The 17,216-nt window shown below is 40.2% G+C and overlaps 2 protein-coding genes across 7 annotated transcripts in view; one reads left to right on the top strand and one right to left on the bottom strand.

The window, feature by feature from the left end:
* The window catches only part of LOC145684416 (uncharacterized), a 270,639-nt gene that overhangs the window by 138,544 nt on the left and 114,879 nt on the right, over window positions 1-17,216 (bottom strand). The window contains exon 1 of one of the 6 annotated variants that reach the window (XM_081756762.1): window positions 11,630-11,654. The exons of the other annotated variants lie outside the window; for them this stretch is intronic. The gene's annotated coding sequence lies outside the window, so the exon portion shown is untranslated. Of the gene's footprint in view, window positions 1-11,629; window positions 11,655-17,216 lie in introns of those variants that run through there. 6 annotated transcript variants of the gene reach the window in all.
* Window positions 2,730-17,216, top strand: part of LOC145684419 (uncharacterized) — a 44,518-nt gene continuing 30,031 nt past the window's right edge. Inside the window, exons 1-2 of the mRNA XM_081756765.1 lie at window positions 2,730-3,290; window positions 15,007-15,155. Of these exons, the coding sequence (XP_081612891.1) occupies window positions 2,926-3,290; window positions 15,007-15,155 (514 nt within the window). The 5' untranslated portion in view covers window positions 2,730-2,925. The remainder of the gene's footprint in view (window positions 3,291-15,006; window positions 15,156-17,216) is intronic.

Here is a 17,216-nt window from a genome sequence, read left to right as displayed (position 1 = left end):
CTGCTGATCTCGCTTCCAGCATAATTTCCTACTTGACTGAAGTTGACATTTCTTTGGACGAATTATATGTTGATGGTTGTGATGATATTGTTACCAATACAGGATGGAGGAATGGTGGAATTCGCCAAATTGAAGTTCATACAGGTAGACCGTTGCAATGGGCTGTATGTCTTCTCCATTTTAATGAGTTGCCTCTCCGACACTTATTTCAACACGTTGATGGGGAAACAACTCGTCCTAAAACCGATCGGTCAATTGCTTAATGGCTTTGAAAGATTACCTGTAGTTGAATTTGAAAGAGTTGACTGCATAATCCCTGAAGTAGACCGTTAAATTCTTAGCAAAGACCAGCAGTAGCTTTTGGATATTTTAAGATCAGTAAATGAAGGGGAATATCCAAAAGACTTGTCCTATCGAGACCCTGACCTTATGTAGCACTCAAGATGGCTGACAACTGCAAACAGAATTTTTAGGTTGTACATCAACACTGAAAATCTATCAGAAGGTCTTAAAGAATTGGTACTTTTTATATTGCGTTTATACGTGCCTTTGTGGTTTAAAATCAAAACACGCCATTCTATTTCAGATGGTTCGAAACATCTTTTTGAAGCAATTGCTACAACAGGATACCTCCCTGAAGCTCTTCGGCAAGTGGTAGAGCCTGTAATTGAGAGAAACGCATTTTTTTGCTCATCCAGAAAACTTGCTCTTGGCTATGATAACGGACGAAAGGAAATATGTTAGAGAACTTGCTCTTAGACGAAGAATAAAGACAAGAGAGGCAAAAATTGAGGAAAGACAATCAGGAACTTCATACTACCCAAACTCAATTTTGGTGCTAAAGATTATACTGAAATGATTGACTGGTCGACCTGGAAAGTATTTTCTCCTTCTTGTTGCGTCATGATGATGAAATCAGACTCTTTATATAGAGTGGCATGGTACCCAATTGGGAAGCTGTAAGAGAATTCTCTTGCCACACGCAAGCTGTCGAGAGACATGTAAAACTGGTAAAAGAAGCAGCTGGCAAAGTATGTGGTGCTCAGTCAAGAGATGGATATATCAGGACAAATTCTACAACCCAGAGCTATTATGCCACACTTCAGCCAAAAATCTCATTTCAAGGTGAATCCTCATTGCTAAAGGAAGTGAAAAAATTCACAAAATTAAATGACTAACTAAAAATATCTAAAACACACCTGCATTGGATGGTTGGTTGGGTAGGGTGTGGGTGGAACTCGAACTGCAGCCACCTCCTCGTGGTGATTTCTGGGTCATTCCTGGTTACGAATGGGCGGAGAGCTGCAGATGAAATTATTTAAATTTTAAGTACAATTTTTAAAAAATAAAAAAGTTGCGTGGACGGTTTTACAATGCTCATTTCACTTTTTAAAACAGTCATTTAGCTGAAATAATCGAAACTATGTTATAAAAATGAAAATTATTATTTTTCGGAAAAAAAATTTCAGTTATGTTGTGAATTTTTTAAAAATACAATACCTATTTTTTACAGTTTAATACAATTTATATTACAGAAAATTAATCATGGAATCGATTAACTATTATTTATCTATAAGACAAAAGAAATTAAAAATCACAAGATTTTCGTCATTTTTTATAAACTTTAACTGCGATGCGCAAACGGAAGATGTTAACCGATTTGAATTTTTTCCTTAATTTTTCTAATCAGTACCAAAGGCAACTTTTCCGCGCTGTTTCGACTTAGAAAAAAAAAATAAAAAAGTTTTCTTCGACCCACCCTAATATGAGGCTTATTGCAATATGGAGTATTTTTTTTGGATTTCAGTCAAAAAACTTGAAGACACAATATACAATATTTGACAAAGTGCAAACTGCAGTGTTATTTTTTAGACGCGATGCAGCACCCTTTCCCCTAAAGCAAAAGAAGAAAAATTTTACACGATATATTTCTGTATCAAACTGAATCATATTGAGGATTGTCCTAGATCGGTTTCGGAAATTTATATTTTTTCTATATAAATAAGAACCAGTATACAATAAACGTAAAATGAGTCTAATTGTAATTCTTTTGTTGGAAAATGCATGTTGGTATGAAGGTTATTTATGAAGGAACTTGTTAATTTCACAAAATAAGCACCAAGGAACGTAAATTGTACTTTGAAGTTAAATAGAAAGTCATGAGCGGAGGAAAATGAATTGCGAAACGACAAACAGTCAATTTCTTAAACCTCCACACGAAATAAGTGGACAATGATTTTTGTCTTGTTTCACTATATTCAATAAACTATGACTTGAAAGCGAGATGGAATTACTAAATTATGCCAAAACGTGCTTCTATTCATCAAGAATTTCAATGGTCTCTTTTAATTAAGGAGTACGCGCCTTTGTCGTGTAAGACCTAGGTTCGATTCGCGGTTGGAGCTCATGTGGTTAGAGTTACACGTAAATCAGTAGATCTCTTCTCATATAGCCTCACTGTTGAGAGGGACGTTAAACTGAAAATCAACTCATTTGATTAATTTAAATACTTATTCGGTGCTTGGAAGATTAGAATTTACGAGTAATTGATCCAAATATTAAAGGATGTAAGTGACATACGGTAGTTTCAATTTCCAATTTCGTAAATTGTGAAAATTTTGTAATTAGCATATCGCGTGGGAAATTTAAGAACAAAATGGGAGTTTCTTTGATTTCGAGATGGATTTTATAAAGCTCAAAGTTGGCAACACTTGGTCGAATTTCTAATATAGATGGCACACGAACTGATTGTTCACGTGTTCTAGATGAACGAAAACAAATTCTGTAATATAAAATGATCTGTATTTTAGTAAAATCTGTATGATCAAGTTTCTTCTTGACGTTTCATGTAAGGGTTTTCATTTACAGTCGCAAATGAAAAACTGTTAATAACAGTAGGAATTCTGTATTAAATGTGAGCTCATAATGGCTGTTGAAGCATCTGTTAAGTTGGAATTTTTGTGCAAAGAAGAAAACGATTATGACTTTTCTCAGGAAGATCCACTCGAAGTAAAAGGATGGATGTACCCAGGGATGAGAGACAACAAAGAATTGATATTATCTACAGCTGAAGGAATTGAAACAATAGCGAAGGATGAAGCAATGACTTCTTCCGATTTGAAATTAAACGTTGATATGGTGAAATCCGAACCTTCAGATAAATTGGACTCTGCACATGAAAGCAAATTTGAAACGGGAGGCGATATAGTGGATAAAGAGATATGCCCGTCGTACTCTACTGACTACGAACAATTAACAATAGAAACTTCAAATCCGGTTGGGCAAGAGAGGTAAGGTTAAATCATTTATACGGTAGTTGGTTCAGATTGATGAGACAGCTCCATGTATTCGAATGTGTAATAGGTAAATTTGTGTACATCACGAGAAACGATAGTGCATTAAAGGTACCTCGAGAGGAGGATAATAATCTAAAGTAATACTGTTAGGACATGTTGATTAAATGTATACAAAAATACAAGTAATCGACACCGGTAACACATCTAGAAATCTCCCCCAACTCTAAGTAAAGCCTACATTACATTTTATACCCACTCTTGTAGATATTTACAATACGAGCTCTTTATAGGATAGTGATTCACATTTATAATCTTCTGTAAAACAACAGGTTGTGGTGATAAATAGAGGTTTGCTTATTATCGAAATTTAAACGTAAAATGCGTTACCTGGAAAGATAAACATTTACGTAATTGTCGTTGCTCACTTTTGAAACAAGCTTAGTGTAGCCCATATCAAGAGCGTGAAAAGTGAGTTAACTCACGCTGAAAAGCAAGAGTTTCGAGATGAGGCCAAACATACTCAGAAACATGATCATTTATAGGAGAAAATAAAGTGGGATGTTGTTGTTCCTAATACAAAACCTAAGCTAATTTAACGTATGCAACCGCAAAACGACCAAATGTGAGTAGAAAATCCCTAAGAAGATGGTGAAAATCTGACCGTGAATGCCGAACAAATGTAAGCTAACCTAACTAAAATACCTACTTTAATTAAACGTGTTGTACCGTAATATGGCCGAATGTGAATAGAAAATCTCCCCCCCCCAAAAAAAAATAGAAGTAATGAAAAAGGTGCATGGTCATCGCAGAACAAAGATAACGTACCGTACCCTAATTTCACATTTTCAACAATAAAAAATGATGGAATATGAACAGAAATTACGGGGAAAAAAAGTAGATAAAAAGCTGGTTGCCCATCTCTAAACAAAGGTCTTTTACGATGATGGCGGTCGACTTACCTTCAATTTTTGATGTACACTGATTGCCACGCTAAACTTAAGGAAAACATGACGTGGTGATTTATGAACGTACATATTTCCAGTGGCACATATTCCGATCTGTCTGGGTTTGAACTTCAAATGTTAGGTAAAACATGCTGCGTTACAAAGAAAAGTTAATGTTCAAGATACTTATTTGTGCATTTGACAACTCTTTGGTAATAGTACTATTTTAAAATATGACTCGATATATCCTTCCATAAGAAAGAAAAAAAAACTACACCCCTAATACGTTATGTACTTCGACCCCTAGTAACCACTCCTATGAAATATTAAATTTGTGTGACTTCGAAGAGTGCGCGACATGCACATATAGTGTCTTTATATTATGCTATTTTCTTGACTTTGTTGTCTTAGGTCTTGCACCTCCTTCTGTTCTATGGAAAAAAAAATCATTGCCCGGTATTTTTACCGAAATGGAAACTTACTAAAAGAGTAGCAGAATATATATTTCAAGTTTCAGGGGATTTGTTTAGCAACAGATAAACACATTTTGCAAACATATTTTTAGTGGTTGTTAATTTGTACGCTGCACAAAAAAAAAAATCAATCCGTATACATTATCCAAGATTTGAGCTACCAAAATCAATATTTTAAAACTCGGCGTCGGGATGTGGCGCCCCCATCGCCCAGTTCTTCGGAACTGCTATCAGCCACTGATCCTCCAGGTTGGGGATTGTGCCGGGCAGACCCACCCGGCATTTAAATCCTGCGATCGAGCGTCGTTAAAATATAAGCCTCGGATATGGACTGCTCTTTCTAGAAGACAACCTTGCTACGGACTGTTTTTGCTTTTGGATTTTCTTGGATGACGCTGGACCCGGGGCCGTGGGACGGAGGAGTGCAGCGCATGCGCACCCAGCAGGACCGGAAGGAGTGATGCCCTGAAAGGGAATGCTGGGAGTCTGCGGTGCGGGAATCTCCAATGAACCATTGGTTCCTGCCCTTACACGGTGGGACGTGGGTCCTCTCAAAAGTACCCATCAGTCGGCGGTGCAAGTGGCTCTGCCTCCTTGTCATTTTGACTTGGTGTCACAGCTTAGCTTCCTGACAAGGGTCATGCAGGTAGGACCTGCCAGCCTCGTTGGCCGCTTCGAACCACGACGGGGAAGCTGAGAGGCTTTTGGGCTTTCTTCAGTTATGGCTTCGCATCAACCACCCACCCAGGATAGAGAGAGAGAGGAAAAGCTTGGTCTTGCACCAAGATATTTAATTATCAAAGACAGATCAACTGACACAGTTGGAGCCTTAAGTAAATTGTCATCCTTTATAGTTCATCGTCAGCTTCATCATATAGCAACAGGAACGTTTCCTCCTGGACATATTCGTACATTACGAAATGGGACGCTACTTGTTCAAACGACATCAGAAAAACAATCTCAATTACTTTTAGCTAGTACTCAGTTAGGACCTGTTCCTATTCTGGTTGAGCCTCATCGGCAGTTAAATACTAGCAAAGGAGTCATCACATGCTTCGATTTGAGAGAGTTGCCAGAGGCGGAAATATGTGCCGAACTTACGGATAGCCATGTGACAGACGTCCATCGAATTACTACGAAGAGAAATGGTACAGTGCAGCCCACGGATTCCTATATCATTACTTTCGTTCTACCTGACCTTCCAACGCATTTGAACGTTGCTTACCACCGTTTGAAGGTCCGCCCGTACATACCACTACCCTTACGGTTCTTTAACTGCCAACATTTTGGCTACTCAGCCCCTTCTTGTCATGCCTCCGCCATCTGTGGCAATTGTAGTTCCGCAGCTCATGGTCCGGCCCGATGTGCGGCTCCATCGAAGTGCGCTAATTGCAAAGGTGGCCACCCAGCTTGATCACGTGACTATCCTAATTTTATGGCTGAGAAGAAGATCCGTGAACTGATGGTAATCGAGAAGATCTCCGCAGCTGAGGCTAAACGAAGGCTACAGCTAAAAGTTACCTTCGGCACCAGTTTCTCTTCCCTTCTAAAGACCAGCAGATCACAAGATACTCAGAGAGTCAATTCTGCTACCCAGACTGACGTTGAGGTTCCCAGTGCGCCAGTCTCTTCCAAGGCGTCCCGCACCACTGCTTCTTCTGTGAACCCAGGACTATCCCGCACGAAGCACCGATCATCATCCGCTTCGCAGCCTAAGCTTCCATTGCATGATCATTCGCCTCCGCGAATCGTTAAGCCAATTCCTGCTTCTCAGCCTCCTGACGCTTCGGCAGCTGGCTCTATCTAGTCTGCCCCTAATCACTCCATAACCCAGTTTTTGAAGCAGTCAAACAGCCAGCCTCCTACGAAACATCTCACTAAGAAGGAACGGAAAAAACAGCTCCAGGCTCAAGTTTCCAAGGCTGCCTCTCCCTCCTCCACAGCTTCTTCTACCAAGGCATCGAAGAAATCTTCACGCACCCAGTCTTCTAGCCCACCTGGGGCGAAGAAACAGAAGCATACGTCACGTAGTCCACCTAGTGATGACGAGTCTCTTATGGATGATATGGTGGAGGAGGAGCTCGATAATTTTACCCTTGTGGAAGGCCGTGAAAAAGCAAGCGCAGTACCTCGCTTCTTGTTCTCGATGCTCGTTGAACATGTCTCTTCTTCAATGGAATTTAAATGGCTATTCCACTCACTACGAGGAATTTAAGCAGTTATTGACATTGTTTCATCCTACCATATTCTGTGTTCAAGAAACGCATTTTACCTCGACTAGCAACTCAGTTCTCTCTGGTTACACTGTATATCGTCATGATCAGCTTACTGCAGGTCGTGCAGCAGGTGGTGTAGCAATCGGGGTCTCTGATGCTTACCATTCTACTCTCATCCATGTGAATAGTGTTTTACAGCTTATAGCTGTTCGTGTTTTCTTAAGACAACCTTTTACTTTTTGTTGTATCTACCTTACGCGTCATGACGTCTTTACTGCTGTCGATCTTGAACAGATTGCCCGACAGCTTCCATCCCCATTTCTATTTGTGGGTGACTTTAACTCCTTCATGCACTGTGGGGCTCTCCTCGTACTGAGCCGCGAGGTCAAGAGATTGCCACTTTCCTTGACAACACAAACTCATTGCTCCTCAATGATGGCAATCCCACACAATTTACTACTGCTACTGGTACCTACTCTCATTTGGACCTCTCCATTTGCAGTCCTCAACTTGGTGCCCATCTTGGCGCGTGCATGATGATCTCTGTGGCAGTGACCACTTTCCTATTCTTGTGCATGGTCTTCCGCTCATCCATTCTGCTCCGTTCACTGCCTATAATCTACGTCAAGCAGACTGGGATCATTTTTCCGCCACTTTTCATTTCACTTTAGAACCTCGTTTCACTGTTGATGGTCATTGTGAGGCCTTTCAACAGAGTATCCTGGCAGCTGCACACGACTCTATTCCTATCTATGTTGGTTCCCGGTGTAAACGCTCCGTTCCCTGGTGGTCTGAGGAGATTCGTGACGCTATTCTGGCCCGACGTCGAGCACTACGTACTTTTCATCGTGCTCCTACGGCTGATAATTTGGCTCAATTTTGTCTTATTCGTGCTCGAGCCCGCTATCTGATTAAGCAAGCTAAGCGTCATAGCTGGCGCACTTGTTTCTTCTCTTACTGCTGGCAGCTCCATGACAGCGGTCTGGTCGCAAATTTGTCGTCTACAGGGTCATGTTTCTTCCATTGCGGTTCCATCCCTTATTATCGATGGTGTAATGGTCACTGATCAGGACAGAATTGCTGCTGCATTAGGTCGTCATTTTGCGGATGTATTCAGTTCTACTCACTACTCAGCTGGATTCCTCACTTATAAACAACGCACCGAACGTACGCCACTTCAGTTCCGCTCTGCAACCGCTGAAGCTTACAATCTGCCATTTACTACTGCTGAACTTGCTGCTGTTTTGGATTCCAAGAAGGACACGGCACCTGGTCCTGATGGCATCTGTTATGCTATGCTCAGGCACCTGCCTGACGATGGCAAGCAACATCTTCTTGACCTGTACAATCGCATCTGGCTTGAAGACTCCTTCCCCGATGCCTGGCGTGAAGCATGCATTATTCCTATTTTGAAGCCTGCCAAACCTGCCACGTCCAGTGGAAGCTACCGCCCGATCGCCTTGACTAGCTGTCTGTGTAAACTTTTGGAGAAGATGATCAATACCCGCTTAGTCTGGTTTCTTGAACACCATGGCCTCATTTCCAATCTTCAGTGTGGCTTTCGGTGCTTCCGTTCCACTACTGATCATTTGGCGCATCTTGAAAGTGCTATTCAGGATGCATATCGTCATCAAGAACATCTAACAGCCATCTTCTTTGACCTTGAAAAAGCCTTTGACACTGCTTGGCGATATGGCATTTTGCGGCAACTCCATCTCTGGGGCTTACGCGGCCACTTGGCTCTCTTCATCCAGAATTTTCTCCAACAACGTTCTTTTAGAGTCAAGCTTGGAGCTACTCTTTTTGCTCCGTTTCCACAAGAGAATGGCGTTCCACAGGGTAGTGTGTTGAGTGTCACATTGTTTGCTGTTTCAGTGAACAGTGTGATGTCACAGCTCTCCCCTTCTGTTCATGGGCTGCTTTATGTGGATGACTTTACTATCTACTGTCGCTCACGTGATTTCCGTACAGTTACTCGCCAGTTGCAGTTAGCGCTCAACCGCCTTCATCGATGGTCTACCACTACTGGTTTCAGCTTTCCTCTCACCAAAACACACTGCGTACATTTTTGTCGCCTTCGTCACTGTGCCTATGATCCTGAGCTGTTCCTTGGCTGTTCTCGATTGTCCTATGTGGATCATGTTCGTTTTCTGGGCTTGGAGTTTGACCGACGACTTACCTGGGCTGTTCACGTTCGAGACCTGAAGTACCGCTGTCTCCGCTCCATGAACTTACTACGTTTGGTGTCCCATCTTTCGTGGGGTGCTGACCGTGTGGTGATGTTGCGTCTATATCGTAGCCTCATCCGCTCCTAATTGGATTATGGCTGTGTTGCATATGGTTCTGCTCGACCTTCCATCTTATGTCATCTGGATTCTGTTCATCATCTTGGCCTTCGTTTGGCGCTTGGAGCTTTTCCTATTCCTAGCCATATTCCTAGTCTTTGTGTCGAGGCTCATGAACCATCTCTTTCCCACCGTCGGGACTGCCTGCTCCTGCGCTATTACATTTATATTCGTGCCGTACCTGACCATCCTTCGGCCTTTGCCCTTGAGGCTGGTGCTCGCTATGACAGATATCAAGCAAGACCTACTGCTACCTGGCCTTTTGGCATTCGTGCTATAGACCTTGGGGCTTCTCTTGGACTCGATGTCCCTGCCATCTATCCATTGGGCCTCCTGCCCATTCCTCGATGGACAGTTCTTCCACCAGTTGTCAGCTTTCATCTAACGCAATTTAAGAAGTCTGTTACCAGCAATCAACAATTTTGTCAGGAGTTCTTCTCTTTTCTGGATGCGTACGGTACCTACGCTGTCTTCTACACGGATGGTTCGAAGCATGAAGATTCTGTTGGCTGTGCCTTCGTCACGGATGATCATAGCGCTGGCTTGAAGCTCCATCCTACTTCCACTGTGTTCACTGCTGAGTTGGTTGCTATTCTGGAGACTCTGCATTATATTCGACGACGCAATCTCCGACATGTTCTCCTGTGCTCTGACTCCAGCAGCGCTTTACATAGTCTCACGGATGTGTCAACTGTGCACCCTATAATTCAGCAAATTCTACTCTCTTGCCATTCCTTACGACTTGCAGGTTGCGATGTCCAATTTTGTTGGGTGCCTGGCCATGCTGGTATTCCAGGGAACAAGCGTGCTGACCGTGTTGCCAAAGAAGCTGCCCTTACAGGACCTGAGTATCCGTCACCGCTCCCCAGCTCTGATATTCGCCCTGTAATCAACCGTCTTCTCCTTCAGCGCTGGCAGACAAACTGGGATGAGCACCTTCAGAATAAATTGCATGCTGTCAAGCCGCGACTTGGTGTTTAGGCCACGAGTTCTCGTCCTTCAAGACGAAGAACGACGATTGGCACGATTACGTATCGGGCACAGCCATCTGACCCATGGCTACCTGTTACGTCGTCAGAACCCGCCTTCCTGCACCCAGTGTGGTGCATTCCTGACCATCCGCCACCTTCTTGTGGAATGTGTTCCTCTTGCTCCTGAGCGAGCCCGCCTTGGCTTACCAGCTGATCTGTCTACCTTGCTTGGAGACGATGTCCAGATGATCCAGCAAGTTTTCACCTACTTGCAGCTTTTGCATGTCTTGCGTGATCTGTGAGTGCATTTCTCACATTTCTTTTAATTAATTTATTTCTGCTTTTATCTACCGTTTGTTTTTTTTTTCATGGTGGTTTTATGCTTGTCATAGCATTTCCTTGCTTTTATCTTCTTTACTGCACTGTCATATTCATTACTAATTATGGGCTGCCCCACGTGTGTGCACCTATTGCCGAGCTGCCCCGGCAGAGAAGATTAACATGCTGTTGTGTACTAACCCGTCCTTGTGTTTGTGTATCGAGTTTGCACATTTCTTGAATGCTATGACATTTTAGTTCATAAATGACCGAACACCTTTTACGTACTCCAGACTTTGCTTTCAGTTTATTATAGTTGCGATACTATGCTTTTTTGTTCTTGGGTACTTCATTTTTCCTGTCAGAGAAGGGTGCAAAAAACCTCGATGTCGACGCGCCCATATAAACCCTTTCAATCAATCAATATTTTAAAACTAGGTCGTTCCGTACAAAGTTTTTTACATTGATGACTGCCTCACCATTTTTAATTTTAAAAATATTTTATATATTATCATGCATATGGACAGCATAACATTTTTTTTCTTTTTTTAAAATTTTTATTTCATTCTGTTTGCAAGTGGTCATTTGTGCTGAGCGCTGCATATCAAAGGAAGGCTTTGCAAATATTAGGTAAAGGTATATAGCTTAGGACTGGGCTGTCCAAAGCCTTTTTACGAAGTCCATTTTCTTCAGCACATTCCCCCGCTTTTTGTTTTAGCATGAAAATCTCTTTGAACTCTTGAAGGTGAAAATTACTCCCTAAATTTAGTACAGAGGAAAGGAAAAAGAAAGCACCCCTGACCGTGTATTATTTTAAAATACAAACGAAGAACATTATACAATGCAGTACAATATACTTATTGGAAAGAAGTAAACTTCAAAGAGCACCATATTGTGCGCTACAAAAAAAAAAAAAAAAAAAGTTTGTAGATCCATAAAACACAAACGCAGTCATAATATAATCAAAAAAAAAGAACACTAAAATAAACTATAAAATGAACACAGAACACAGGGTATAAATCAGTATATAAATACCTCGACAAATTCACACAACAGAATCACATACCAGGTCTGGCGCCAATCAATAATTGAACATCTACTCCGAAGACGAGAGCGAATTTGAAAGAAATTAAAAAAAAATAAGAACAAACTAAATTAAAATTTATGCGTGTGAATTCAAAGAAATAACAAAAATACTTCATGTTTTCCTGTATAATCAATTAAAATAATATTATTATTTGATGTATGGAACAATAGACCTCGTTTTTTTGTTATTAGTTTCGGTAGTAATATACCTTAACGATAAAACATTCAGAAAAGAAAACTGTAAGAAATGAAGATAGGAAAATATATAAAAGAACAACGAAGTAAAAATAGTGAGGCAACAGAAGTCCTTTTGACGTCATCATCCTACCAGTGCTTGTACCAATGAGAAACAAAGTACATTATATTAAATGGTCCTCCCAAGGATAAGTGAGAATAAGTGAAACCGAAACATATAGGTTTTAGAGCATGCGTGGGCTTCTATATGCATTAATTAAGGAAGTAACTTCTATCGCATTACTCCGTCTAATACAGTGACACTCCAGAGAGTAAGGATATATATATACTAATAAAAGAAGGAAACAACCGATTCTTTTTACTCAGCAGATCCTCTATAGGTACGAATTCTATCACACATAATGAGTGAAATAGTGACTGACTGCACCACTATTCGACCTCCGGCATGCCGTGCCCATGCGTTGACGACTACGCAACCCAGTCCGCTTCCCAGAACACTCACTTTCTCACTCTCGATGTCGGTGGTCTCATCGGACCACGTGCGATTTCGCACCTATAGAAGAAAGAAATAGGCTGTTTCCTTCTTTTATTAGTATATATGAAATCTCAACAGTCAAGCTGTTTGGTGTCCTATCACAACAGGAGTCTGTAGTACAATCCACGTGGTCTTCAAGGTGAGAGTACCGACCTCAAGAGAGAGAGAGAGAGCGGCTTTTGTTGGAAGCTGACTGGGTGGCGTAGTGGTTAACGTATTGGCATGGTATACCGGACGTCCCCGAATCCTGGTCCAGTCAGTCACTTTTTTCACTCTTTGTGGGCTAGTAAGGAGTTTATGTACCGAGTTTCATGTCCCTTAGATAAGAAACTTGTTATACACATTGTTTTTGACATCAATTTTGAACTACTTTTTGTTCCGCCCTGTGAACTAAATTAACGATTGACGTGGCGTAACAGCCTTTTCTGGATCTTATCCGCTTAAACGCTATCTGTTAGCGATCGGTTGAACTACGTCCTCGCTAGGGACGAACACGTTGTCTGTGCGTTCCGTCACTGTATCTCTAACAAGGGTGTATGGATAGTAGGAGCTTTCTGCACCTAATGGCCGTCACGTTTTTAATTCAAATCACTCCCCTGTTTGCCTCACAACGCTAGGTGGACACCGGAAATTAGGAAGCACCGGCTGGGAATCCAACACGGAACTGTGTTCAATACTCTAACCACTAGACTATGGAGTTCTTTGTTCCACCCTGTTAGGATTCTCATTTTAATCAGATTGCCATGATATAAATTTAGTTCAAGATCGGTACTAGGTTAAAACATTTATTTCGTACGTTTCAGCCGGTTCTTCTGTTGTGATATAACAGAGAACGTCGATTTCATTTCTATAATACAGTAGAATCATGTTACTTCGACATTTTATATAATTGGACATTCCATTGTTTTATTAATATTATTATTATTATTATTGTTAAGTGATATCAGCTACTGAACCTAATTATTATCTTTTGAAATAACGTGGTGGTCTCTTAATAGGTAGACTGAATAACTTGTAATATAATCATCTGTTCTGTGTAAAGAGTAGAGGTATATTTTGAATACTGTAATATTGTAATTAGAGCAAATATTTATGCGTATGTATGTACACATGTTTTTGTCCTATTAAAAATGCGTTACCGTATTCACGTTTTGAAATTTTTTTGCCTTTTCCTTTTCGACACTAATCGTTCCAACTCTGTAACGAATTTATTGTCTGGTATTGTTGTACTCGAATAAATTCCAGTCTAGCCCTGCAAGGCTTATTCTCCATCTCAGTAACGAAGTGGCTTAACAAAGTAAGATAATCGCTATCAATCACCACTCGGTTGAAATAAGTGTGAGGGACATTCTATCGTCATGAGGTTTTTCTACAAAGAACTAGTTACTTCTTCAGTTTTGTGTATTTTCTTTATAACGTTTAACAAATATTTTAGGGTTCGTTGTATTTTTTGTCCTGGATTGCGCTACAACTTGCATTTAAGTACGAGAGAAAATCAGAAACTAAGATTACAAGGCCGATATTTCTCGGGTTTGCCTGTTACAAAGGAATGATGAGTGTGCGGTAATTTTAATATATGGAGTTGGCAACTTTGTAGCTTCAGCCACCCGTGACCTATAGCGCTAGTTGTATGTAAGCAGAAATGGCGACTCGTTTGGAAAACTGGACTTGCGAAGAAGTGTGCTCAGTTAATTGATTTCTGTGGGCGAAACATGTAACAGGGTCAGAAATTTATCAGCAGCTGGTAGAGTTTTACGGAGAGACTTTAATGTCTCATCAGCATGTAGCAGTATGATGTCGAAAGTTTGCGACTGGTAGAAAAAACCGTCACCCACGAAGAGCAAAGTGGCCGAACCAGCATAGCATCAACAGATTTGAACACAGCTTACGTGGAGGATATACAGCCATCGTCTGTACAGCCCGAACCTCGCTTCAACTAACTTTAAGCTGTTCCCGCACTTGAAGGAGCACCTTGGAGGTCGCTTCGCTTCAGAAGAGGAGGTGAAACATTTCGTGAAGGGTGGCTGGAACACGCAAGGACAGGATTTTTACCAGGAAAAAATCTTCAAACTCATCTCACGATGCGACAAGTGTCTCAAATGTATGCAGTATCTGTTGTTTGTATTGGTTGTATGAAATAATATATACAAGTTTTCAGTAACCTGATTTCGTAGCCTTACTTTTAATCTTACTTGTAATCACTCCTCGTAATATACAATAAAATACTACGCATAGTGAATAACACTCTTTATTACGTAAAACTCTTCATTTTCGGTAATTCGGCACGTTTTCAATCAACATTAGTGTGAGTTTGTGGGATTCTACTGTACCTGGATATATTATTATTATTAACTAACTCTATGGCCTATGGAACCCGGAGGTTCAATGCCGCGTTCACAAAAGCTCTCCACTGACTTCTATCTTTAGCTAACTGCATCGAGTTTCTACTTTGTATTCCAATCTCTACGAGATCCATGTTAATATTTTCCTCCCATATTATTATTATTGTTGATTAAAAAATTAATTGCATAGCTAGCCATTAGTTTGATTTAATGTACAACAAACCTTGACCTAATTATTGAGAGTTAATGCAAATTAATAACTTGAAATTTTTCTTTCCTTAATAGGGTTCACAGTTGGAAGAATCGGTATCAGTGTGCGATTTGCGGCCAGTCGTTTCTCAGACCAAGTGCTCTAGAAATACACCTTCGCATTCATTCTGGCGAGAGACCTTTCGTCTGTAAAATTTGCGCTAAAGGATTCATCAGAGCTTATGGTAAGATACAGAAACACATTTCCGAAACTAATGCACAATTAGTGGAAAGAAAACAGTACCAACTTACCATTAAAATCGATTATATTATCTACTCTACTTTTCGAAGCGCCTCTATTTATTTTGGCGGGTGTAAGAAACGAAAGGAAAGAAAAAATTACCAGGCAAAATCATCAGGATATCGCTGCATATTTAAAATTTTAAATTTACTTTTTTTTTTTCTTTTTGATGAACTGAGTTGATATTACCACTTCAATTGCTGTGCATCAGATTAGTGGTCTTACGCAGGATTAGCAAGTTGTAATTGCCGCATATGTCCATATAATTTTTCAAATTCATTGAAGCTTACCACGGTGGCTCACTGGTAGAGCGCTTACCTCTGGTGCGTGGGACCTGATTTGATCCCTGGCCAAGTAAGTTTGTGGTGGACAACATCGTGTCCGTTGGTTTTCTCAGGTTACTCCCGTTTCCTCCCACTTTATGATTTCACCAATTCTTCCATCATTCACTTCTTTTAGTCGTCTCGCTTAGCCTAACAGGCATAAACGTGGGACGTTTAACTTTAATATTTCATTTATTCAAATTCATTCAAAACTAAGACCTAAATCTTGTTCAACTCACCGGAGTCCAAATGTAAGCTGAACTCTTAGTTATTTCAAAGCTTCTTTTAATCGAACCCTAAATTTTTCGAATTAGGTATACTTAATATCGTATAGAAACAAGTAATACCATGCGTACACTACATTATTGAGTTTGGTTTATATAGCATGATAGTTTCTTAGTTAATGCTGAAACCGTAAGTCGTATAAATTTCTCACACTTTTGGTTTTAGACAGAGATCAGAATGGAAATGAAATATATATTTTTGGACTTCTAATTAAAAATGGTTTCAATCTTGTATAAGTAAAGTGCATGAACTTGCACAGAGACTCGCAAACAAATCAGTTCTTTGAGGCGCCCTGTGACCAATAAGGCAACTGTTACATAATATCGCGGATGATTTACTGGGTACCATGCCACATATGGTTGAACTTCTACGCACTGGCAAATGGTGAATCACCAATAACTATATACAACATTACGCTGTAATGATCACTAGCTCATGTTTTGGGTGTCTATTTACCTACATCAGTGTAACGTATAATAATGAGTATTTTTGCACCTAATATGTTAAAATTCAGATCATTTCACTCTATAGTTAGCTTTATAGAGGCATTTTAATTTTGTGACTTTCAAATATAAGGAATATTTGAATTTAGCAAACCAATACAATTTATGAAAAAAACATTTTTTCTGAAGTTTCATATTTTGAAAGAGCAAGTTGCTCTAATGATTGTGTATAATACAGTTTTATTCTCTGTGCTCTATAATTTAAGAAGAAAAACAGTATGGCAGTTTTCAATTAGCAGCTTATATTTTATATTTTTCATGGTGTATACGTTCAGGATTTTATATTTTAAAGTTACGTCATGTGTGTTAATTCTTGAGGTGGGCATAGTGGCTGTAATACCACGGAGCCCAACTCACGTGCGTCTCTTGTAGAGTTATCACAACCAGGGTCGAGTGCATTACGTGCTTCTTTATTCTTTTCTTCTTGGAGAGGAGTTGACTCAATATTAGTTGGAGCGTCGTATTTAGGCTATTACTAGCCAATTATGTACGTTCTTCCTGCATACGATTTGTTTCTTTCTCTCTTTAATTTTTCTTCAGTATTTTACTAAATTTCAGTAAATTCGCCGTCTCTAGGTTGCTAAAATAAGACATCCAAGCAGAGACTCATACTTTAGTTTGCTTCTCGCTTGTATTCCATATTCACTGCTCAATAAACAGCTGTTAATAACATACAGAGTAAAAAACTGATTTACTGGACTGGGACTCGAACCCAGGATCTCGGACATGCCGTGCCGATGCGTTAACACTACGCCACCCAAATTTATTAAGCAGAACAGACAAACACCTTCTAACTCCTGTAGTCGATGCTCTCCACTCATACCAGATACCTTGATTTTGTTTGTTTATATCGGTTGTTTCCTTCTTTCAATAATATATGAAATCACAACCATC

The sequence above is a fragment of the Thermobia domestica genome, chromosome 4 (assembly GCF_964235325.1).
Source record: "Thermobia domestica chromosome 4, izTheDome1.hap1.1, whole genome shotgun sequence".
In the NCBI taxonomy this organism is placed as follows: Eukaryota; Metazoa; Arthropoda; class Insecta; order Zygentoma; family Lepismatidae; genus Thermobia; species Thermobia domestica.
The sequence above is the reverse complement of the archived record's forward strand: the minus strand, read 5'-3'. Positions and strand labels throughout refer to the sequence as shown.